General features: G+C 46.0%; 2 protein-coding genes and 1 long non-coding RNA gene across 4 annotated transcripts in view; 2 read left to right on the top strand and 1 right to left on the bottom strand.

The window, feature by feature from the left end:
* LOC149346672 (uncharacterized) overlaps positions 1-22,194 on the top strand; it is a 42,192-nt gene extending 19,998 nt beyond the window's left edge. Inside the window, exons 2-4 of one of the 2 annotated variants that reach the window (XR_016292454.1) lie at positions 15,267-15,352; positions 16,387-16,557; positions 22,039-22,194. This is a non-coding gene — a long non-coding RNA (uncharacterized LOC149346672). Of the gene's footprint in view, positions 1-15,264; positions 15,353-16,386; positions 16,558-22,038 lie in introns of those variants that run through there. The other variant, XR_016292455.1, reaches the window with a different exon arrangement.
* LOC149346673 (uncharacterized) lies at positions 1,804-15,038 on the bottom strand. The gene is made up of 2 exons (XM_089586629.1): positions 14,524-15,038; positions 1,804-2,117 (listed from the first exon to the last, which is right to left on the bottom strand). Exons 1-2 carry the CDS (start codon positions 14,823-14,825, stop codon positions 2,114-2,116), a joined length of 306 nt encoding a protein of 101 aa, XP_089442755.1. The 5' UTR covers positions 14,826-15,038; the 3' UTR covers positions 1,804-2,113.
* LOC149346674 (uncharacterized) lies at positions 4,032-11,467 on the top strand. The gene is made up of 2 exons (XM_089586626.1): positions 4,032-6,351; positions 8,944-11,467. Exon 2 carries the CDS (start codon positions 8,997-8,999, stop codon positions 9,378-9,380), a length of 384 nt encoding a protein of 127 aa, XP_089442752.1. The 5' UTR covers positions 4,032-6,351; positions 8,944-8,996; the 3' UTR covers positions 9,381-11,467.
* Positions 22,195-24,403: the final 2,209 nt, after the last annotated feature.

The raw sequence follows: 24,403 nt of genomic DNA, 5'->3' as shown, positions 1-24,403 counted from the left end.
CGCGTCTGCCGAAGCGAAGACGCTGGCTGAAACTGCAGATGCCCTCCTTGCGTTTATTGATGACCAGCCAGAGCTTTTAAACAGTAGCCAGGGGAAGGGGGGGGAGAGCGAGAGAGGGGTTGCACACGCTGACACGCGTGTGGAGCCGACGCTTGGTGATCTGGATAACAGTACAGCATTAGTCACATAGCGAATTGATCTGTCGCGAGGTTGTTCCATCATATAAGGCTAGCCTTGCTGCGAAGGGTATAAGTTATGTCGGCAAATTCCTCGTTGGCGTTGCCTAGTTCTCGCACCTCCGGACCCCTTCCCTGACCTGACAGTCAAAAAACTGCCATTTTACATCAGTATATACCCGCAGAATGGTGTGATGGGCCCAAGTGTGTCAGCATATGTTCAAGGATACACGTACAGCCAACACTACGGCCGCAGGTGGAATTTGCCGGTTCAGCAAATCCTCTCGCACAGCGTACAGTTGGCATCAAGCTTGACGTGGACGATCGCAACGGCTACCGTCGAATCTTGAGGTGCAGTTCGAAGCGTGTAGCCTGCTTGTTGGTGTCTGCGTGCCTCTGGAGCCGCAATCACGGGCAAACTGCACTCTTTTGATACCTTGCGAGTGCCGCTGAGGAGGCTTCCTCTTTTGTGATTCAGCCGCCGTGTTTCGCCCCTCACCTGCTCTGTAATGTCGGCTGTATGTGTACCCTTGAACATATGCTGTCACACTTGGGCTCCTCACACCATTCCATGGGTGTATACTAATGTATAACGGCGATTTTTCGACTGTTAGGTCGCAGTAAGGGTCCGGAGCTGCGAGGCGAATTAAGCAATGCCAACGAGGAATTTACCAGTTATGTCTAGGCCATAGGGGCCTATAAGCAATGATCAGTGCAGATCAGACAGGCAAAAAATTGTTTATAATGTGCTCTTGTTACTTGTGGGAGCCTGTGGACACGACTGTAACGACGATACCTGTAGCGTGCATTAGACGCCGGAAAGTCTCATGGACAACCACTTCCTCCGTCGTATCACATAGGCTTTCTTTGTGGTAAAAAAAAAACCGCCCCTCACAGTTGTGGCTTTGAACAGGTATGTTGTGTGATTTTATGCCTTAATACCCGGTGCCCAAGAAGATGGAAATACCCTTGGTGCCCTTCCATTGCTTTCAGTAATCACCTACAAATGCATAACTGTCGACCGTATAATATGCTGAACGGTGCTGTTATGGTTGTTGTGCATTTGTGCACTGTAGTTCATTTGTGTGTTTTCATTGCACAGGCATCAGTGGAGTCCGAGCACCCAGGGGCAGAACATTTCAGGACAGCTGCTGTCAACCTGCAGAGACCCATAGCTTAATGCTCGTATCCTGTAAATTCATTCATTCGTAAATGACCTGTCCTGTTACTATGCACTGAAGGTCTCCTCAGTATGGCTGCACTTTGCGTGCAGATTTACAAAAAGAGCTGTGCCAATGTAGCACCTGTTGTTGCAGTGCAAGTGTTGCGTGGCACTAGCCCTGTCGTGCAGCGGCAGCACATTAAGTGCAGAAATGTTTGTTTGCTACATAGAGGTCCGCTGCGCCAGCCGTGTGTTGGTGTTTGTCTGTGGTTCTATTTATGTGCTGTGCATTTGTTCAAGGTCAGACATTTATTGCCAGTGGCCATGAAACTTGTTAATTCTGACTGTGGTGAAGAATTTGAGTTCTCCCTTCCTGTTGTGTTGTGCAGAGTGGCCCGAGTTGGCCGTTACTGAGTCAGTGGGTGCTTTGAAAAGGTAATAACGTAATGCTTGGACTTTCCATTCAAGAGGCTAGCTGTTCAGTCTGTCATGTGAGACCTTTGACAGTTTGTTAGCATGGTTCAGGATGTCACCATTGTACCTGAAAAGAGTCTTCGGTCGTCCACTAGTAGCAGGTGATGAGATTTGCGTGATAAAGTTGAGCTTCACTTTATTTAAACTCCTCTACTCACGTTCACTGTCGGCGGACGTTGGCGGTGGAATGACCGTCGGAAGCTGATAGATAGGCATAGGCTGACAGGGGACTTCAACGATAGTCGCTACTGTAAGCAGAGGTATAGCTGATGCTGCCACATGCTGAATGCAGATGTGGAGGTCACCTAGGCGAAAAGAAATGTCACAGCGAGTCATTTGCAAGCACCGTGATCACCCATGACTTAAAGAAGTATAGAATCCTAACTTTGGTGGCATGTTTTCTTGTCTACAATGATGTGGCAGACACTACTAAGCATGAGCCATCATGTGGTACTCACCTACCACCGCTAAATAGTTTATAATCATATTTTTTTTGTCATGCTCTTTCATTTTAGGTTTCAACGGCCGAACAATGGCTGTGATGTCAAAGAGTGGTTTTATGTCGCGTGGGGCATAGAAAAGCGTTTATGTAATTGCTGCTTCTTCATTTTAATTCACTACAGTGCTGAAGCCAGCCTTCCTCAAAAGCCAGTATGACAATGAATGTGGAAGTGGCGATTATATTCCAGTTGTTTCGTGCCTCTCGTGACCTATAACCACACTTTGACGACACAGTCCTCATTCGGTTGTTGAAACCGAAACAGCACGAGAAAGAAATTAGATTATAAATTATTTAGCGGTCATAGGAGAACACCAGGCAGTAATCCTATATAATAATGCCTAACGCATCATCATAAACAAGAAAGTGTGCACCCAAAAGTTAGGTGCCTATGCTCCTTTAAAGGAAACAGCACCCGCCTTCTGTCTCTCATACAAAGGCACCCAGTCTTGCTGCCTGTGGTGACCATCGTCCTGTGACATGCGCAATGCTGATGTGACAACACTGTTTACTAAAACAAGCGTGGAGCTGTCTGTTACTGGTCTGCGGGAGAGCTTGCCAAGGACCCTGCACTACTTGCACAAGATGAGAATTTGTGATGAGGCTAGTGCAGGAGTGCAGCACAACGTCAGATTCAGTGCTGAAGTGCAAATGGCACTAGGTACACTGGCAGTTAGTGCGAATGTGCTGCACTACCTGAACTGCTGCAAACTGTGCAGCCAAATCAAAGAGATGTTAAAACACCTCCCTGTCTTCTCTTGTGCAGTGCCAGATCATATGCGCTTCATTGAACGATGAGAATTGGCAGAAATATTGTGTGGAAAACTTACACTCAGAACATTGGTAAATTGGTTTTTGAGGAAAGGAAATGGCGCAGTATCTGTCTCACATATCTCGGCGTACACCTGAACCGCGCCGTAAGGAAAGGGAGGAAGGTAGGAGTGAAAGAAGATAGAGAGAAAGAGGTGCCCTAGTGGAGGTCTCCAGAATAATTTCGACCACCTGGGGATCTTCAACGTGCACTGACATCGCACAGCACACGGGCGCCTATTGCGTTTTGCCTCCATCGAAACGCGGCCGCTGCGGTCGGGTTCGAGCCCGGGTACTCCGGCTCGGTAGACGGGCACCTTACCACTGAGCCACCGCGCCGGGTACTCAGAACATTACAATGACTTTTTGGGGAGCAGTGGCAGTTCTACTTCTTATTTCTCTCTCTCCGAAGTTCTGTGCTTAAAGGGGGGATGCATGTTTTGGAGGAGACATTTTTAAATTTTTTTGGCTCCGAGTGATGGAATTTGGCACATTTAGTGGGAAGTGCACTAAATGACTAAATACAGATTTTCTATTCTATATCTTCAGTAGTTGTGACACTATATATTTTTATGTGCTTCATTGCTCTACCAAACTTGCAGAAAGCTTGGCGTGACAACAAAACACGTTACGAGCGTAGAGTAGCTCTGAGCTTTTAGCAAAAGAAATGGCTGATGCTATGACATTCTCCAAATATATTTATCAACCTGAGTTTTTTCTACACATTTAAGAAATGTCCATGCTTGCCTACTGCACACATTGCCGTCTTGTCAAATTAATGACAAAGTGAAAAAATAAAAAAATAATTTGGAAATATACTAACGTCACTGTGCAAAGAATTTTTCAAGGGACACAATACAACAAACCATATGAAAATCCATGAAGCAGCGTCATGCCATGCTTTCTGCGAACAGGGCAGTTGGTTCCTGAAAAATGTTTTTAGAAAACTGGTATTTTCAGGGAGTCCCAGCCAATTTTTTGTGCCCTACAGTCACTAAACGCCCTTTTCCAAAGTTGCTTGTAGGTTATTCGCAGGGAAAATCTTCCAGAATATAATTAGTGAGACCTTAAGTGTACGAAATGTGCTGTTTCTGAAATTCTTTTTTTTTTTTCTGAAATTTTTTTTACTTCAAAGTCATGTCTCCCCTTAAAGATAACCATGGGTAGCCATTGTGTGCTTTCTGCAAGTTGTCTATGGTCTTGTTGCTTACACTGCAGTTCCTCCTGATTTAAAGATCCCTTGTTGCACCTGCTAAGTTTCTTGTTGCCACGACATCTTCTTGTAATGATTGTGTCTATTGTGTCTATTTCAAACTTTAGTTGTGTCAATTTTTCCCAGCAGCAATTCTGTGAACATTTTCTTCACATGTGCCAGGTAATGGTGATAGCGGCATCACTATAGAATGTATGTTAGAAAGGGCTTTAAAAAAGAAAGAAAAATAAAAGTGCCCTGCCCACACTGCCAGGACAGAAGGAGCTCAGTTAAGGGCAGTGTGTTTTGTTACAGATCGGCATTTGTTACAACTCGTGTCTGAGAAGAACTGCCTTGGCCTCGGCGGTCTTGTGAGGGGCTCATTGTGACGCCACTGTTAGTGCAAACTCATTGATTGTAGAATGCATACCTTTTAACTTGGTCACAATGTCTATCAAATTATTTCAGTTCAGTCGAATTCCCTGACAAGTAAGGTATTTGGGTAATATTCCTACACTGAAGCAGGAAAGCGCTTTAGTTTGTACAGGTGAGCTTTGTACATTGTATAAGCTGTCGGAGGTGACCCAGTGTTTGCCCTCTAGTCTTTGATATAATCTCGACACCTTGTTTGCCCATGTTGAGCTAAGATGTGCTAGAGACATCTGCCAGAGGTGTCTACTGTGTGACCCTGAGCCATGGAGGCCCTGTGTGCCAGGCAGTTGCCACTCCTGTGAATGTGCTGCCATCTGCGTTCAAGTCATGGAGGTAGACCTGATAGCCGGCATCCTTCCGCGTGGGTGTGGAAAAGTTCAGAAGTTCATTTTATTCCTTTTGCACCATTTTTAGCTTCCAGAATTGGTCATTTGGAATAAGGAACAAGCGGTGCTTAAATAATCAAACATTACTGTCACAGTCGTGGTAGAATGGCCTAAAAAATTTTCTGGTGGCGGCACTAGCCACCGTTGGAAGCCTCTCTGCTGGAGCATGGAGAGGGAGTTCGGTGACTTGAGGGAGAGTGAGAGACTGGCAGCGAAGGGTGCAGTGTCCGTGTTAATGGACCGAAGCAGTGCCTGCTCGATGGTCTCTCTTTACACAGACAACGTAATCTATCTAACATGCTGTAGAAAATTAATGCCAAAGTGTATACACTGTATGAATCTCATTGATTGCCCGTAAATTTTTTTCTTGTCTCTGTGGTCTAATGTACGTACTTCAAGGATTCTAATGGACAGAATATTGAGAACATCAAAATGCCCGCTGCAGAGCAACTGCAGCAGCACAAGTTGCCCGCAGCTTCGTCTCCTTCCGATATCCTCTACAAGCCGAGCCACTTCCATGCACGCCGTGTCTCTCATCATAGTGACCTAAATGTCGCTGAAATCGCTCTCAGTCAGGATCGCATGTTACCTACTGCATGGTGGCACGACTCAATGACGTGTGCATGCAGTGCACTTCGTTTTTCGACCTGCGAGCTCGCAGTGACCGCACCGCAGCGGTACTTGATGGCCATTAGTGCATTTATTTTATGCCAAACATAACATATCCGCTCACGGACTTTTGACTCATACTGGCTGTCGATTCTGTTAGGAAAGAGCGAATCAACTGATGTGGCAAGTGGAAGATTCTGCCATTCGTCGCAATGTTTCGTGATGAGCTTAGATGAACAAGAAATTAATACTTATTGAACATTCAGGGGATTCAAATAGTAAAAGTCCGGTGCAGATTGAATAGCAAATTCTGTTCGCAAGCTATTAGAAGTGTAGAACATTCGCGCACCTCTACTGTACTACTGACTCGATAAATGTATGCGAGAAGGGAGAGAGGAAATTCCCATGCAGAGGTGATGTATTTTTATTTTTTCTTGTTTTTCAGGTTTGAAGCCATACTTTCTTACATTTTCGACAAGTGGCACGTCAGCACTGCATCAATCTGTGGATTACCCATTACCGAGTCATCGTTAATGTCCTAGTCTCTCTCCAGCACATCTTGCCATGAAGTGCTTCCGCACCCACAATCGTGATTCATGCAGGTTAAGAGGGTATTGCAACGATTGTTACCATTTTGTATTGCATTCACATAAATGCTTTGTTAACCTGCCCTTTATTTACGCTGATCAACGTTGCATATTTGCATTGTTTGTGCACGGGGAAATTTACTGTGCCACCGTTTTGTGCTGGGAATATTCAAACTGTATCTGAATGCATTGCTGAGGCTTGTCGTGGATGGTTTCATGTTGTACTTAGCATTTGTGGCCAGGAAACGAAAGGGTATTTTGTGGCCGCAAAACAAGTATATTTTTGTGAATACAATAAAGGTGCACCAGTGCCACTCGTAGCAGCAGGTTACCTTGCTGCGTGGTGAAGCATGATTACAGTTTCTGTGCCCTGTGCTTGTTCTAGAATTCATTATCCACATAATATATTTGAGAAATTTAACTCATCTTAATTTGTAAATTTTGCTCATTAGTAGTTGCCATAATGCCAATGTATAATAAATACGCAATTCTTGCATGTTCTGTTCTGGGTGCCTGTGAAGTTTGTGCATTTGAAGTGATCATAATGTCCACGTGCATGGCACGCATATTCTGGTGTATTTCTCCCCATATTACCTGGCAGCAGTTCAAATCGTGGTGCCCAAATGGTGGCTCAGTGGTTATGGTGCAAGGCTGCTGGCTTGAAAGACACTGGTTCAATCCCAGCTGTGCCAGTCACATTTCGATGGAGGCGAAATGCAAGAGATGTGTGTACTGCGCACATTAGAGAAACCCTGATGGTCGAAATTATTTGGAGCCTTCCACTGTGGCAATAACCTGAGTCTCTTCGGGAAGTTTTGTTTTAGAATCATTTGCCAAGGCAGACTTGCATGCACAGCCTGAAGCATATATATTACAATCATCAGCTTAACATTCTGCTTCCTGAAGAAAATTTCAGCTTGCTCGTGGTTGTGAAAGTAACCTATATTGTGCCTCCTTTGTTCATCTCCCAACTTCTCCTGTGTTGTATTGTTGTGACCCACAGTGTGATTGGAAAGACTGGATATTTCATAAAACTGCGTTTTAGTTACATGACTTGGTTTTAATACATGAGATTAGAAAAAATAATCGGGCCTTGTCAAGCACACTGATGCGTACTTCATGGTAGGTTTTTTTGTAGCTCTCATATATTAGGTGGAACATTGCCTTTACATATAACAGCCTTGAATGTAGAAGTCTTAAGAGTGTGGGTGTGCGAATATTCAAAATTTTCTAATAGCGCTTCGCATAACCATCTCTTTGATTCGCTGAATGAATTGAATCTGCTGTTGCGTTTTTGAATAGTTTTCAAACAACTGCTACATAGTTTAAACAGGGCACATCGTAGTTCTTTTCGACAACTGTTTCAGAAACAGGGCTCACTCCCACGTCACACAGCTTGCTTCCCAGATTGGTATATGCAGGATTCAGCACTGCAGCACAGTCCATTAGTGTGGAAGTGGTCATAATGCTCACTTATGTGGCCTCCAAGATTGGGTGACGCAAGAGAGTCGGCCAGGTGTACCAAACCCTGCTTTCGTATCCGATATCGGAGGCCATTGTCTAAACTTGTCCTCCTCAGCCAAGATTTTGCACTAGGTAGTTTGCTGTCGCCATCAGTTGGAGAATGAAAACTTTTTATGCGTATAATATGACAGTCGCAGATTTGACATAGTGACATCATGAAGTGTGAGCTCTTGTGGAGTTCACTGGCAGCTACAACTTTAATTCTATAAAATATGGTTCCACCACTGGAGCTTCGCTGCTTCCCTTGAACAATCATTTGGTACAAATATTCACACACCTTGTGAATAATCCCATAAGTATTCTAACGAATCGATTCATATTCGAATCAGCAGTGGAGATACTCTATTCATATTTGATTAGATTTCAGAAAAGTGCTGTTTGCTCCACCCTTTTTGAGAGCATGGAATGGCTTCCGATTTCTCATATATGCTTATGGTTTATGGGTTGTTAACGTCCCAAAGCACCGCAGGCTATGAGGGACGCTGTAGTGAAGGGGTCCGGAAATTTCGACCACATGGGGTTCTTTAACATCACTGCCATTGCACAGTGGATGGGCTTCTAGAATTTCGCCTCCATCGAAATTCGGCTGCTGTGGCTGGGATCGAACCCACGTCTTTCGGGACAGCAGCCGAGTGCCAGAAACTCTGAGCCACCGTGGCGGCTTTGTTATCTGGCATGCAAACTGTATCTTGCTGGATGTTTTTTTACGACTCTTCCATTTCTATTAGATAGCTGGTGACAAGGTGCATATGTGAGAGAGGGAATTGTGTGTGCTGTAGTGTGAGCATTTCTACCTGAATGGTACTGACAGTGCTTTCAACCTTTCTATCTTCTACTAGGAGCTTCAAATGTTTTTTTGCAGTGGTTGGCCATTTGTGACTTGTCGTGCTGATGTGAAGTGTATGCCAGCTTCAAAACACAGAACCTTTTCTTTCAAGGCCTAGTTGTCTTAATGTTTGACCAACTGAAGTGCACATCAAGTCCTTAACTAGAGCGTCTTCATACCTTTCGTGATCTCTTTGAATGATGGGCGACCTTTCATGTCTGCATTTTTACATATCCTTGAAATGTTTACTTTTTTGCATTGCGCAGACTTGACCACCACTTCTGAACGGCCCAGCTGTCCACCTAAACAAGAATTGTCAATGGTAGAGATGCCGTTCATGTTCATTCACACCGGAGAGCGTCCCTTTCTCTGTAGTCACTGCAGCAAGGGCTTCCTCAAGAAGGATAACTTGGTGCGGCACCTTCGCGTCCACACGGGCGAAAGACCGTACAGCTGCCACCTATGTCCCACGGCCTTCACCAGGAAAGACTTGCTGACAGACCACCTTCGCATTCACTCCGGCGAGAAGCCATACCAGTGCGACCACTGTAGCAAGAGCTTCCTCAAGAAGGATAACCTGACTAGGCACCTTCGCACCCACACGGGTGAGAAGCCATACCAGTGCGACCGCTGCAGCAAGAGCTTCCTCAGGAAGGTTGACCTGAAGAGGCACCTTCGCAACCACTCGGGCGAGAAGCCATAGCAGTGCGACCACTGCAGCCAGGGCTTCCTCAAGAAAGATGACCTGACAAGGCACCTTCGCATCCACGAGGGAGAAAGACCGTACAGCTGCCACCTGTGTCCCATGGCCTTTACACAGCCGGCACACCTCGATAGCCATGTGCAGTCCCACAAGAGTGCAGAACTATCATAATATGCATACTGACACTGATACAAAGGTTGTAGGCATCTGAGCATTCGGCTCTTGTCACATGACAGCACAAATGCATGCTGCTGACCAAGCATTGCCAAAGTGATGAAGCTTACTTGGCTTTGTGAAACTGAACGAAACAGCTTTGTTTTTTTAAGCTTGAAACTCGTGAAAGTAGGTGATGGCAGAGAGGAATTTGGGGGAAGGGTAACGGTGATAAGTTCTGTTTTTCAGAAATTGTTACTTTATAAAGTGCTCCTTGATTTCAATGCATGTTCAAACAGATCGCCATCTTCTGCAATGCAGCTCTGGCGTCTTATTAGAACACTTTCTATGGCGTTCTTGATCATCGTCTCTGTACTTTTCTGCAATGCAGCTCTGGCGTCTTATTAGAACACTTTCTATGGCGTTCTTGATCATCGTCTCTGTACTTATTTTCAGACTTACTTTTTTTTTTTCTAAGTTGTCTCATGTGATTGGTACCAGGTAGACTTGATCCTTGACGAACTACCAAAGTAAGAGATCCAGGGGGTATACTATGGAGGGATCTCAATTGTGAAGGAGTTGATCTTCTTGTATTTTTATTCAGCGATGACCCTCTTCAATTTTTGTATCCTGGGAGCTTCGTGCTAGTAACTGCCGCACACCGTGTCTAAAGTCATGATTCTTGCCACTCATTTGCTCTTTAAAAAGAAAGGAGTCCCTGGCTCAAAACCCTTGAAAGTTCCTTTTTTAAAGCGCTTCACAATGGGAGTGCATGAGTCAGCTCTGTCTTTCAAATTGCTCATGGCCTCCGAGTGCTCCATCAGTTATGAATTATTAGACTGAAACGTTTTTCCTTCAAATGTAAATGTACTTCGATTTGGGGCAGTATTACACAGCTGAATGGTCTTTGAGCTTGGGCTGTTAAACCCGGCATTTCGCATGCTGGCAAGGGTGTTCTGTAAGACCGCCTTCAACATTTATGAGCTCACGGGCATAGTGCCCAGTAAGTTAGACAAATCACTGCATTTTATTCAAAACATTCTGACTTTCAAACACAGCGCTGCTCTTTGTATACGGTGTGCCGTGTGGATAAGTTTTGGGTGATGGATGTTGCCTTGTGAGCCAAGTCGCGACAACCAGGGATACTAGCGAGGGAGCTGACCAGAGTGAAGACATGGGCTTGAAGTGTAGCCACTGTGGCAGGCACTTTTTAATGACGATCAAGCTGGTGACGCATCTCACCATCCACACCGCTGAACGTCCGTACCTCTGCAAGTACTGCAGCAGGAGCTTTTCACGAAAGAACCACCTGGTAGGGCACATTGGCACCCACACGGGTGAGAAGCCGTTCCATTGCTAGCCGTGACCTTTGCAAAGCGATCAACCCTCAAGAAGCATGTGCGAGCCCAGAGGGGTGAAAAGCCATTCCAGTGTGACTTGTGCCTGATGACTTTTGGGGTCAAGCACGTTTTGTTGCGGCACAAATTGAAGATACACGAAAGGAAAACAGCAGTGCCGTGAAGTAAGGCTTTCTTGGCTGAAAAGCATTGCTAGCCGAGTTCCTGTTAATTCATAGCAAACTAAAGCTAAATGCTGCCAAATAGCATGTGTGAGTGGTTGCTTTTGCCACATCTCTATCAGCTATTCAGGCCGATAAATGGTTGAACCGTTTATCCAATATGTGCATTCCCAGTACACTTGTCTTTGTTCCATGGTTTATGAAGTTGTGAAATAGTACCAGTGCAGATTCCTGCGTTGTGTAACAGCACAGGAACATCTTCAGCAATGTTCTTTCTATTTTTATGCAATACAGCGGCGTTAATAGGGGATACGAGAAGGACATGCGAATTCCAGCCTCGAGGTAATACAGCTGGCTTTTCTTGGCAGCGTTTAAGAAGGCAGTGTTTAAGAAATAAAAGTATTCAAAAAGAACACTGTGCTGGTTTCTGAATTGCCAGTTGTTGAGATCTTCCCTTCTCTTGAATGTGTCGTACGTGGCATATTTCTCTGTTTCAGACTGGTTCCCTGAATATTATAAATCTTTTACTTGGGTGCTGTAATTTAGCTGACACCGTTTTATACTTTTGCCAAAAAAGCAGTTGTTACCGTGGCTTTTTATGCCTCGCCATTTTTTTTTTATGCGAAAACAAAGGCTCCGTGTCACAGAAAAGCCGGTGTCGGCATGACGGAAAAATCCAGACTGGTCGAAAATGTGGCATTTACAAGATACTCCCATATATGGTGCCAGCCACACCAGCAGTTCATCGGAAACTTCTGACCCACGAGTTGTGAGCCACACACCATGCAGGCACTTCATACGGCTTGCTTAAAGCGGGGCTTCATATGTATGTCGTGTGGTCTTTCACAAAATGACTGTGACTGTTAACAAGGAAGGAGAGTCCGCGTCTGCATTGGTAAGAGGCCCTCTCACATCATACTTTTAAAGACGGATCTTAAGTGGCCCCCCAATTTTTTTGTGTTCAAATGTCATAGAAGTGAGCCTCGCAAAATTTTCATGAAGTGTTTTTCTTCAGCGACTGAACTTGACATGGTAACCAGGGCTTTTGGGTTTGTGGCCATTGACCTATTGTTGGAATTGTGTAATTTATCACTTTGCGCACATGTAGTTAGAAAAGAGGTGATGTGCATGCGGAAATGTTTGTTCCAAAGCAGTGAAAAATTAAGCTCTGTATTGTGAGCTTCAACTTCGGCTAGATCCGGAACGAACCTTCCTAAATAATTCACCACGCCCAAGAACCTGCACATGTCTGCTGGTACTGTTGATGGTGCAACCTTATCTCTTCAATTGCTTGCAATTTTTTAGGGTCGGGTTTGATGCCCGTCGAGTCAACAACATAGCCCAAAGACGCTACTCCACGAATGCCAAACAAACATTTAGTCTAAATGAGCGCCACAACGGCTAAAATGAGCTTCTTTAAAACTGCATGCAGCCTCTTATAATGTTCTTTTTTAGATGTTCTACGAACCAATATGTCATCCATTAGGTTCAGTTCCCTCGGAAGGCCATCCAAGATTTCGCCCATGCACTTCTGAAAATGTTCTGGGATAGAACTTATCCCAAATGGTAACCAGCAGAATCAGTAGCGGACCGAAAGGCATGATGAAAGTGGTGAACAGCTGACACACATTTGGCAGTTTAATTTGATCGAAGCCGGAATTCACATCCAACTTTTGAAAAATATGACGCTCGTGCCAATATGGCCGACATATCATCAACTTTCGGCAGCACGAAGTGCTCCCGCAACACACTTTTGTTCAGCTAGGTTAAATCTACGCAGATGCGCACTTCACCTGATCATTTGAGCACTGGCACATCATCATCATACTGACTCAAATTTTCCTGATTACCCCTCTTTGTTCTATCTTCTGCAGTTCCGCTCTCATGGCATCCCTTAGTTGAATGTAAACACGACGAGGTGTGTGTATATGGCGAAAGGTGGAGTCTCCACCTTCAGGCGATTGGTGTATTCGCCGAACATTGTGCTAAGGCGCGAGAACAATTGGGGGTACAACATGGGTTCAAAGGCATCATCCAACAGCACATCAACAAATGTTACACACCCAGGGCCTCAATGGACGGAAGCCCCAGAAGAACAGTGTGCACCGAATCTGTACCGTATAGTGTCTGTCGTGGCTTGCTCCTTTCAGACAACGTCCACCTCAAAAGTCCCCTTCAAGTGAAGGCGTTGATATCCTACCCCATTAATACTGCACGTGACGGCTGTAACCGCAAAGGAACTCCACAGAAACTGGGCAGAACAACAGAGACTTCAGCTCCAGAATATACCTTAGCCAACAGTGGCACCCTGTTTATCATTACTTGCACAAATGTAGCCTTTCAACCACTAACGATTGCTACAATATAACTTTCTTGCTCTCCGCTAAGTGTGGAAATGCCAACCTCATAACTTTGACAGCTCTTCCCCCATTTGGCTTTGCAACTGAGACATCGCACTGACCAAGCAGGCTAGGATGGTACGAGTGTCCACAATATCAGTACTGCTGCAAGTCCTGTTGGTTTCTCCGCACCAGGCAAAATGGAGGCTGGCGAATGTTGCTGCAACTGTAAGTCGAGGCCTTAGGCGTCATCTGTTGAGGTACTGCCCAGACTTCCTCCAACATCGCTGGGGTGGGGCGTAGTCCCCGCTGCTACCACTGAACAGACTCCTTGAGGTGAGCGTTTGCCAGCGCTGCTTCTAGATTGAGACTTGAATCCATCTGGAGCGACCGATCAGCTTACTGTCCGTTGCCTACTAGGTATTTGCTAAGCTAATCAATAATAGAGTCAGGACAACCTTACACTTCAATTGATCAAATGATCAGGCAGGCTTCCGTAAAGGATAATCGACAAGCTGTAGCTATGCGCATGGCTACGGATGGACACCGCCAATAACCGAAACCTTTTTAATCTTATGCAACCATTTCGATATCCTGCTCGCGTTCACTTTGCACACATGTGCAGTCTTGAAATTTATGAGCGTGAACACGAGAGAGCGTGGCTGGTAGCCTCGAGCCCTGCTTGTGGTGATACGCGGCGGCTGCTTTCCGCAACTTGATGGAAAGGTTAAGGTTTATTAGGGTTTAACGTCCCAAAGCGACTCAGGCTCAGAGATTCAGAGACGCCGTAGTTAGAGTCTCCGGAAATTTCGACCACCTAGGGTTCTTTAACGTGCACTGACATCGCACAGTACACGGGCCTCTAGAATATCGCCTCCATCGAAATTCGGCGCGATGGAAAGGGTTATGACGCCTTGCCTGCGTCCGGCAAGCCGAAGGACACACCTCCCTTTCCAATCTGTTTACGAAAGCGGCCGCCGCGTATCGCCACGAGTAGGGTTCGAGGGGTACGCGCTGCCGCGTTCACACTCATAAATTTCATGACTGTACGTACTTTTCCGCATCGAACATTGTCACTCTTTTATCCCTGACATCGGCGCGCGTCAACTTCATCACTGACCGGTTTACTGACCTGTCCTCCAGAGAGCCTCCCATCATGTCGAGGCAGAAAAAGATCTTCGGGTCCTCCGGCTTGCCCTGCTTCACGTCTCTGAGCGGTTCGACAGCACACGGCAGCGACTTCTTGAAGCCCAGGTATTGCTCCAGTGTCTTTGGCGGGGCGATCTCCCGATAAGACATAGCGTCGTTGGACGTCGGTAATTTAAACGACACACCACCAACGTTTGTTTGGAATATTTCAACACTTGAACTGCTTGTACCTTTCGAGCGAGCTGCTGATCCTTTTATTCCGTCACAGTTCACACATGGAAACATAGGAATCTTCTTCACTGTCCCCTTGCTTCTCTGTTTCGAAAGTTCTTCCGGCGCCAAACACCATCAAATCATCCAGATTCAAATGATCCCTACGGTTCCTACGGTTGATACAAGTTTATTTTATCAGCACTGCCGCAAAAATGATCGCATCAGGACTAGTCAGTAATTTTTAGGGTGCCTCGATGGAGTGAACTCTGTGAAGTTCCACCTGGATCGAGCGGATCGCCGCGCACGCGCGCGCGTGATCGAGGCGGCCGTGGTTTAAATGGTTTTGGTTTCAGTCACAAAGATAACAAACACTATACTTTATAAAATAACCAAGCAAGAGTAGTAGCTGCCTCAGAGGTAATAAAACCTGGGCAACATTTAGCGCAGTCTAAAAAAATTTGTGCTCGTTGGTCGACTCTTTTTGCCATAGAGCTAATATACCTAATATTGCAGCTCGACCTGGGCCCGAGCCAAGTAGTACCAAGCCAAGTAGTAGCCAATCCGGCGTTTAAATGCGGCTGCAGCAACGACGTATGCGCGTAAGTGGCTGTAGCGTTGCTTGATATGCAAGGTGTTGAATTGTAGTAGAATCGCGGTACGAAGGCTCGAGTTCTTGAGGGACGTCCACGTTTAGTTTGCTGTGATGATGATGAGGTCACTGGCTTTGCATTATGGCGTTTCAGTGATTACCTTTGGCTCCCAGCAATCGAGGCGCGTTGTTGGGATCGGGTAGCGTGGTCGGGTCGGAGACGGAGTTACATGGAGAAGTTTATACAAAATACTTACATGATGTGCAAGTAAGAGCAGCTGAGGGTGCCTCTCAGTTGAAGGGAGCTTCTGGATGGATGGATGGATGATAATGGCTTTACCTTTTGTACCGGGCGGTAGCTTTCGCCACCTAGCCTATACTTCCCCCATCGTTAATTTAATTTTCTTTTCCCTTTCGCTCTTACAATATCTAATCTGTCTATCCTTTTACCCTCGAAATTCACGCCTCCCTTGATTTCCGCCACCAATCCTCCAACCTCCCCTTCGTCAATGTCACGCTTTTCCCATCCACTCACCCGTCCTCCCCAGTAAATCCCAGCGCTATCTCTATGGTCGTTGCTGTCCCCTCTGGGAGGGCTGGGCGGAGTTCTGCGCACCTCAGAACCAAGTGTTCTATGGTCTCCGTTTCCGTTTTACATGCAGAGCACGAAATATCCACTTCTTCAAATTTGGACCTATACGTTTTTGTTCTCAGAGTCCCTGTCCTAGCCTCAAAAAGCAGTGAACTGCCCCGCGAATTATCGAATAATCGCTCTTTTTTGATGTCCTGTTTTCGTATCCTATATATGCCTAGCGCCGATTTTTCCTGCATTCTTTCTTTCCACATCTTTCTTTCCGACTCCTTTACCTCCACTTTCACGTTAGTCTTTTGTTGCGTCCCATCCCTCACCCGTAAATACTTCGTTCTTAGCTTTCGGGTTCTATTAGTCCATTTTGTGTTAATACTTTTCATGTACAGATACTTGTACACCTTTTTTGCCCACCTTGTTTCCTCCATTTGAGTTAGTCTCTGATCATATTTCAGTTTGCTGATGGCCTCCCGAACCTCGAACGACGCCCAACCCATATCTCCCTGGACTCCCTCATTCGGAGTGTTCCCATATGGGCTCCCAAGGCTAGCCTTCCTACACTTCTTTGTCTGACCTCTAGCCCTGACTGTACTTCTGACTTCATGCATAGGACTGCATTTGAAAATGTGAGACCCGGTACCACGATTCCCTTCCATACCCCTCTAACCACCTCATACCTATTATAGTTCCATAGTGCTCTATGCTTCATAATGTCTGAATTCCTTTTTCCCTTGTCCTTCAGAATCCTCTCATGCTCTTCCAGATATTTTTTTCCTTCACTTAGCCATACACCTAGATACTTATACGTACTCACATGGTCTATCATAGTGTCTTGTATTTCTAGTGGGTCCCCCTTCTCATCATTATAGACCATTATCCCTGACTTCTCTCTACTGAACTGGAGTCCTAGCTTGTTGCCCTCCTCACCACAGATTTTAACCAGTTCCTGCAGCTTATCTCGCTTGTCTGCTAGTAGAACAATGTCATCCGCATACATTAGTCCAGCCAACACTTGGTTTACCCTCTGACCATCCTGCATATAACTCACGTCAACTCCTACCCTACATTCTTCCAACCTCTTTTCCATTTGGCTCACATATACCATGAAAAGTAGAGGTGACAGTGGGCAGCCCTGCCTTAACCCTCTCTTAATTTTAGCTGGTTTTGTAGTTTCTCCCTCCCAGGTTACCACGACCTCATTGTCTGAATATATACGCTGTAGATATTCAACCAGATTTCTATCAGCGCCATATCCCTTCAATTGGTCCCAAAGTTTTCCCTGATTCACATTGTCATATGCCCCCTTAATGTCTAAAAATGCCATCCATAGAGGCCTCCGACTTGCCTCAGCTATCTCTATACACTGCGTTATGACAAATAGATTGTCCTCCAACCGTCTGTCCCTTCGGAAACCGTTCTGCAACTCTCCCAAGATCTCCTCACGCTCTGCCCATTCTTCCATTCTCATTTTCACCATCTGCATTGCTAGCCTGTAAATAACTGATGTGACCGTAATTGGTCGGTAGGATTTAATGTTGTCCCTGTTTCCCTTGCCTTTGTATATTAGTCTCATCCTGCTCACTTTCCAGTCTTTTGGAACGTCTCCTCCCTCTACCACTTTTTCAATGATCTGTCGTAATTTCAGTTTGCTTTTTTTGCCTAGTATGGTAATTAATCTCATAGGTATGCCGTCTGGTCCTGTCGCTGTTCCGATGGGAACCTTGCCTTCTATTCTGTCCCAGTCCCCTGCTGTTCTCTCCCTAGGCTCTTCCTCCTCTTCCCCATTGCTGTCCCTGCTCTCCCCTAGACCATCCGCCACAGGCTCTGCAAATGCTGCTTCAATTGTTTGTCTGATAAATTCCTGTGCTTCCTCTCCCTCTACCCTTTTTCCATCCTGTGTGGTCAGAGTGTGTTGGATGCCCTCTGTTCTCTTCCCTTGTAGCCTTATGTGCTCCCAAAACCTCTTTGCAGCATTCCTATCTTTCTTATTTACCTCCATCATCCACTGGACTCCTGCCTTTCCTATTTTGGCTTGGACCAATGTCGCTGCCTCCCTTTTGCTCTCTAGGTATTCATTCCATTTTGCATCCACTTCGTCTGGTGGGGCCCCCCTTTTCTTTGCAACTCTGTGTTCCCTGGATGCCTCCTGTCGTCTCGCTATGGCTGCCTTCACCTCCCCGTCCCACTAGCTTTTTGGCGTGTGTCTTCCCTTTCTTCGTCCCTTTTTTCTTTGGGCCCTCTCTAACTCCCCTTGAAAAACCCCCACGAGGGCATCATATGTCCACTCCCTATCCGGCTGCCTGGACACTATGTCTTCAATGTGTCCAGACACTTCCTGCAGTTGTGCATCAGTGAGGTTATGTTTGCTTTCCCTCCCTTGAGTTCCTACCGCTGGTATTGCGCTACCAAATGTAATTTTTATTCTTCTGTGGTCGCTTCCCAGGCTTTTCTTACCTTCTTCATCAATTTTCATGTCCCCTAACCTGTCATACAGTTTGTGTGACATTAGGCAATAGTCAATAGTTGAGTGCGAATTCTTTCTTACCCATGTTACTTTCCCGTCGCATTTTATTTCCGTATTAACCATTACTAGATCATGGGCATCGCAGAATTCTCCCAACATCTTCCCCGTTGTATCTGTAGCTCCGTCAAAGTATTCCAAGTGAGCGTTCATATCTCCCAAGATAATTATTTCCTGATGCAAGCCTAAGTCCCTGATGTCTTTAGACATACATTCGAAATGCCCTTTGTTCTCCTCACTCGACTCACTCCCTGTTTTAAGGTATACAAATCCTATTATTGTTCTTAGACTCCCCACTATGCCCTGGAGCCATAGATGCTCTCTGCAGTTTACTCTTACTCTTTCCCGATCTTGCCCATTTACTAATGCCCCTAGGCCTCCACCTTTACGGTCTTTCTCTTTTCTGTTACACCCTATCCAAGTGTAACCTGCAATGTGTGGCGGTTCTTCCATATCTCTCAGGTGAGTTTCCGCGACCCCATATACCCCAATGTTTTCAGATTTTAGTTGTTCTTCGATTTCATCCCATTTAATTCGACTTCTTCCCCCTTGCATGTTAATGAACCCAACACTGAGAGGTTGTTTCCTTTTTGTTCGCCGTGCCCTTGTCCTGCCCCCCCTCCTTTCACATTTGCTGCCTACTCCGTGGTCTGCAGGGGTTTCCTGCGTGCCTGTAAAAAAGCAAGTGCCCTACGGCCTATCCTCTTCCCAACCTGCCATCCCGCTGGTTCGGCGTAATGGATGCCATCCGGGCAGAATGGGAGAAAGTTCCTGTCTCCATAAATCACCCGGTTTACATCCATCACGTCGCACCTGAGGGCCTTTCCCAGCTCTCTGATTGCTACGTTGGCCCTCATAACCTGGTCTGCAATGTACGGGCCCCGTCCCCTGATCTCCGGGACAGTGCACAGAACAATGTGCACTGCCTCGGAGGTCGCCCTAAGTTTCTCTACCCCTGCCTGTATCTGTCGTCCCAGGTACTTCCCTTTCTCCTGTAATACGTCGTTGATCCCTGCGTGGAGAACCACGAGGTTCTCACCTTCCGTGTTATCCCACAGTTTTGCTTTGGCCCGCTCTGCCACCTCTCCAAAGCACCCACCCGAAATGCTCTCAACCTGCACCTGCTCACTGTACTTGACTGTTTTAAGTAGTGCTCGCTTTACCCTGTGTACGTTTGAGCTACCCACTACCCAAACCTTCCTACCACTGCCTGGCCTTTCTCGGTCTACGCCTTGCTCCTTTTGCTTATCTGGTCTTGGAGCCTGGGACCCTTCCACAGTACTTCTGTTCTCTGCCTTCTCCGACTGCTCGCCTCTCTTCGGCGTGCTCCACACTGACGTGTCTGTTCCCCAGTCTGTTATGCCGGCTGGTGTTTCTGCCTTCCTCTGCTCTGCCTCCAACCTTTCTGACTCTCTCGCTCTCAGCTCCTCAGCCTGCCTCGCCAATTGGGCTCTTTTCACTCTTTCCTCGCTCAATTCTCGCTCTCCCTCCAATCTTTCTGCCTCTCTCGTTCTCAGCTGCTCAACCTGCCTTTCCAATTGCGCTCTTTTCTCTCTTTCCTCGCTCAATTCTCGCTCGAGGGACTCTACCCTGCTGCTCCATTCCCTCGACTCTAGTCTCGGATTCCGCACGCCTCTCCCTTTCCTCCCTTAATTCCAGGCTTATCTTATCCAATTCGCTCGCCAGTTGTTTTTGCAACTTCGCGACTGTTCCACACAAGTTGCACTCAAAGCTTGTCCCCTCCGCCTCCGTCACACTTTCGAACCGCGTTTCGTCCATGTAGCACCATCTTTTGCATGACTCGCATTGGACGAGGTCTTCTCCCTCCTCCTTGGCTTTTTTTGCCGGACGCCCCATGTTAGCCCTGAACGAAGGGTCCTGCCCCGCCAATGTATGCTGTCTACATGCCCCAGATCAAAACACACTCAAAAAAGAGGAAGCTACATCAGTCAGAACAGTAACCTGCACATCCAAGACCAGATTACACACCAGAAAAAAGAAAAAAAAAAGCAGGAAAGATCGAAAAACTTCTTACATAAAGGCCTAGCACATGGCTCACGCTAACCCTACATGGGCCCGACGCTAACTTCAACTCCCTGAAACCTACTTCCTATTCTGCTTCCCTAGTCCTGCCACCTGTTTAAATCTGCCGCCGCTTTCTAGTCCATAACCAACCCAAACAAAACAAAACAAAACATAGATGGTACTTAGCTACGAATGGATCGATGCTGCGACGAACGATGATGATGAGCCACACCGCTTGACGAGAAACCGACGAGAAACCGAAATTATCGGGCACGACACACCACAAGCGTTTGTTCTAATCGTTTAGAACTTTTCAGCACTCGAAACTTTCGATCCGCTGATCCTTTTCTTGCGTGCCGCGATACAGCTTGTTAGAGCACTTGTTTGGCAAGAAGCACAAAGCTCAGAAGCACAAAGCAAAGCTTCGCAAACGGGAGTCCCTCATCCGCACTCGGTGCCGAGTTTTATGCGCCCTTATTTCCCTAAAATCCCTGTATGGAGACGGGGCCCGCGAGGAAGGCGTCTCCTGATACAAAATATTTACATGATGTGCAAGTAAGAGCAGCTGAGGGTGCCTCTCAGTTGAAGGGAGCTTCTTCGCCAACGGGGGTCTTGGTGAGAGGGAGCTTCTTTGCAAAAGGAAGTCCCTCGGCCACACACGCTGCCGAGTTTTATAGGCTCTTTCTTCCCTAAAATCCCTGGATGTAGACTGGGCCTGCCGAGTCACCTCGACACTCAACACGCACTCTCTCAGCAGCGGGCAGGATGAGGGGGATGCCATCTATGTCGCGCTTGCAACGCCCGTCATGAGGTGGAATGAAAAAACAGTGCTATAATGAAATTTTGGTTGGTATTTTGGTGAGCTGAAGCATGTTGCATTGAAATGAGCCATAGAGGAGGTCGTGAAATGAGCCAAGCGACATGCCTGGAGGTAATAAAGGGCTCAACCCCATATGCCACCTGTAGATTGTGTTGCGATGTAGTTTTACGCTGCTCCGGCGCCCGCCACTTGGAGTACACCACTTTTGATCATGACATTACATCAAGTTGTAGTAATACGACGAGTGACTGTTTAGGGTTCGTTTTTTTTGTATTATTGTCATGTCCGGACACGAAGTGTGCAAGTCTGCAGAGTGCAGCCCGCTCATGTACAGAACTATGTTCTGTTGCTGGCAGTGTTGTCGAGTGGTCTGTGACATGCCCTGCATCCTTTGGGTGCCGTGGTTGCTAGGGCAGTCAACTTCAGACCAACACCAATGTTGATGGGGTGTTGCAGGCGACACCTTGGCAGTTCCAGGTGTGATGGTTCCCCAAGTGCAGGGCCATCACGTATGCGTCTGCCCACATTTTCTGGGTACCTCCTGAAGAACTCTGGTCAGTGATCAGATCAGGTGCAGAGCAAGGGAGAGACATGAAAACTGCCTCTATTGGTGCTTTCTTCCCATCCAAAGCTGCCTCCAGGCATGTTTTGTTGCTGCTGCTATAGTTGTAAAGTGTTGAAGCCTTATGGTCACTTCCGTTGCCCATTAGTCTCATGCGAATTTTCACATTTTCTGTGCAGTCCAGCTGAGGTTCCTGGAAAGCACAGCCTCATTTTCGGCCAGCCTGCACCAGCATTTAAACGACGGGGTGTGCCACATGAGAGCAAACGTGGTGCTCGGAGGTGCTTGTGCTTCTGGACGCAATGTAGAAAAAATAAAAATCTGATTACACCTGGCCTTTGGGTTGTGTGGGTGCAGCCTTTTGGCCTCGGAACTCTGGCCTTAATATTAAGATGGCCGGCAGCAGAGTTGCCCGTCATGAGGTGGAATGAAAAAAACAATGCTTTAATGAAATTTTAGTCCTTTATTGGTCCAGAGACTTACATTTAAGTGTCTCACCTGCATCAGTAATTTTCATGAAATCGATGCTAAGCTGCGGAACTAGTCCAAGAAGGATCGTTGCGTTCGGAACTACACTGTTCACTCCATTGCACTTGTGCTTTGCCACATCCAAACATTGTTAAAGTTATCCTGTTAAAACATATTTTAGGAGCACTAGTACAGATTTTTGTGCGCTACTGAGATAGAAGAGCCACTAAACATCCCTGCATTACTTTTCTGGTGCCGTTAACGCAGCATGGGAACAAGTTTCCCTGCTGAGGTAGGATGCTTGGACGACCATGACAGCACAGCTCTTATCAGGTTCCCAGCACATATTTCTAAAGAAATTATTTGCCTGAACTGCTAGGGCCCATCTTAATAAAATTACTATTTGTTAAAGGGCATAGGTTTTAGAAATCGGCAAGCTTAAAGGAGTTCGAATGTGTAAAACTTGCAGGCAAAGCATACTAAGTGCTTTTGTGTTAGATTTAAAATGGTGAAGTAATTGTCTCGACGGCCTTCAAGTTTCTTCGCAGCGAACAGCGCCAAGTGGGGGTGCATCATGACATCATCGATGGTACCGGTACATTTCTAACACATACACGGTTGCTTTCAAGGAAGAAAACCAGCTCCACCGAAGGCGAAAATCTCCAAACGTTCTTTGGTAGCATCCAACAAGGCATGGTAGAGTGTGGCTGATGGCAGTTAGAAATTTGAAATCTTGCCTTCCGTGACGTCACACCTAGCTTCTCTGCACTCCTCTCGTGCAGTGAGGTGGAATGTAAAATTTAATTGTCTATCACGTCACTATTCTTAATGCTAGTGCAAAAACACTTCGCATGCTTTACCTACAGCCTATATAGATTTGAATCCTTGAATAGTGCGGAATTCTCAAAAGGTGGTGCAGTTGCCCTTTAACAAATATCGCTGAGCACGTTTCAGGTGCGAAGACTTCTGTGCATGCCTTTCTGTGTAATGACGGGCCTTATTACGCCGTGCATATGTGGTGATGTGGTGCTTTGTTAACCACGGAAAGAAAATAAAGTAGTATGATGGTTTTATTTGAATTTCATTTCATTTCAATTTTTGCACTTCGTTGTCCCATGCTCTTGCTGTCTCTAGAGTAGGTCTGTGATTCAAATAGTTCGAATTCGTTTGATTCTATTCGAATGCTGAGATTCGAATAGAATCAAACGAATTATATCATAGTGGCCTTGCATTGATCGCATGCCTTGTATCCGAAGCTTAAAAGCAAACTGAGAGTGAGCACGAGACGTGGTTGATTGCTTTGAAAAAATAGTATGCGGGGAAGGCAACCTCATTGCTTTCCACCTGTCCACATGATTAGGGCCTGTGTTCATTCTGAGAGTGCTCAAAACTAAAAAATTAAGAAAGAAGTATTTTACTCAATTCTATAAAGAATGCATCCCTTTTCACCCAGCACTGCTCTTAAGTAATCATGCAGTTGTTGACGTGTCTTATGTTTTTAGCTTTTTAAGGGAAGCAGGTTTTCTTCAAAAATTGTGAATTCCTACCCGCTGCTTCGCTTGATTATATATTGCACCTCGGCCACTTTCTCACCCCTGACAAGAAAGCTAGGATCTTTATTTGATTGGTTGGGAGCTTCGAGATCCTTGCCGAGGCAAGGAAGGCTGCTGAGGTCACCTGACTCTCTTTAAAGCTTTTATTAGTAGCCATATCTAAAATTAGTTTCCTTTGTCACCACTAGGTAGTACCAATGTTTTTGGCCCTCTACGCCACCGATAATTCTTCAGATTTCTATAAATAAACTGCAGAAAACTTCTGTATACCTTGAGGTTGGTGCATGATGGTCTTGCCTATGTGCCATTACACCCAACTCAACACTCATTCTCAGAGCAGCACATGGTTAATAAAATCTATGAGCATGAAAGAATGCAAAAAGGGGCATATTTTTACTAGTTAAATCTCAAGTGATAGTGTCAAATTTTTCTAGCTTGTTTTCTCCATAAGCACTATGAAAATCGCTTGGTCTTGCTTACCTGTAGTGCTAAAAGAGGAAAAAAAAACTTCGTTTTGTCATTC

The sequence above is a fragment of the Amblyomma mixtum genome, chromosome 4 (assembly GCF_055824585.1).
Source record: "Amblyomma mixtum isolate Tamu chromosome 4, ASM5582458v1, whole genome shotgun sequence".
NCBI lineage: Eukaryota > Metazoa > Arthropoda > Arachnida > Ixodida > Ixodidae > Amblyomma > Amblyomma mixtum.
Note: the sequence above shows the minus strand (reverse complement) of the source record. Positions and strands in the feature narration are given on the sequence as shown.

Bases quoted from the DNA above. Each gene is read 5' to 3' on its own strand.
- LOC149346674 (XM_089586626.1), top strand. From the start codon at position 8,997: ATGGTAGAGATGCCGTTCATGTTCATTCACACCGGAGAGCGTCCCTTT.
- LOC149346673 (XM_089586629.1), bottom strand. From the start codon at position 14,825: ATGTTTCCATGTGTGAACTGTGACGGAATAAAAGGATCAGCAGCTCGC.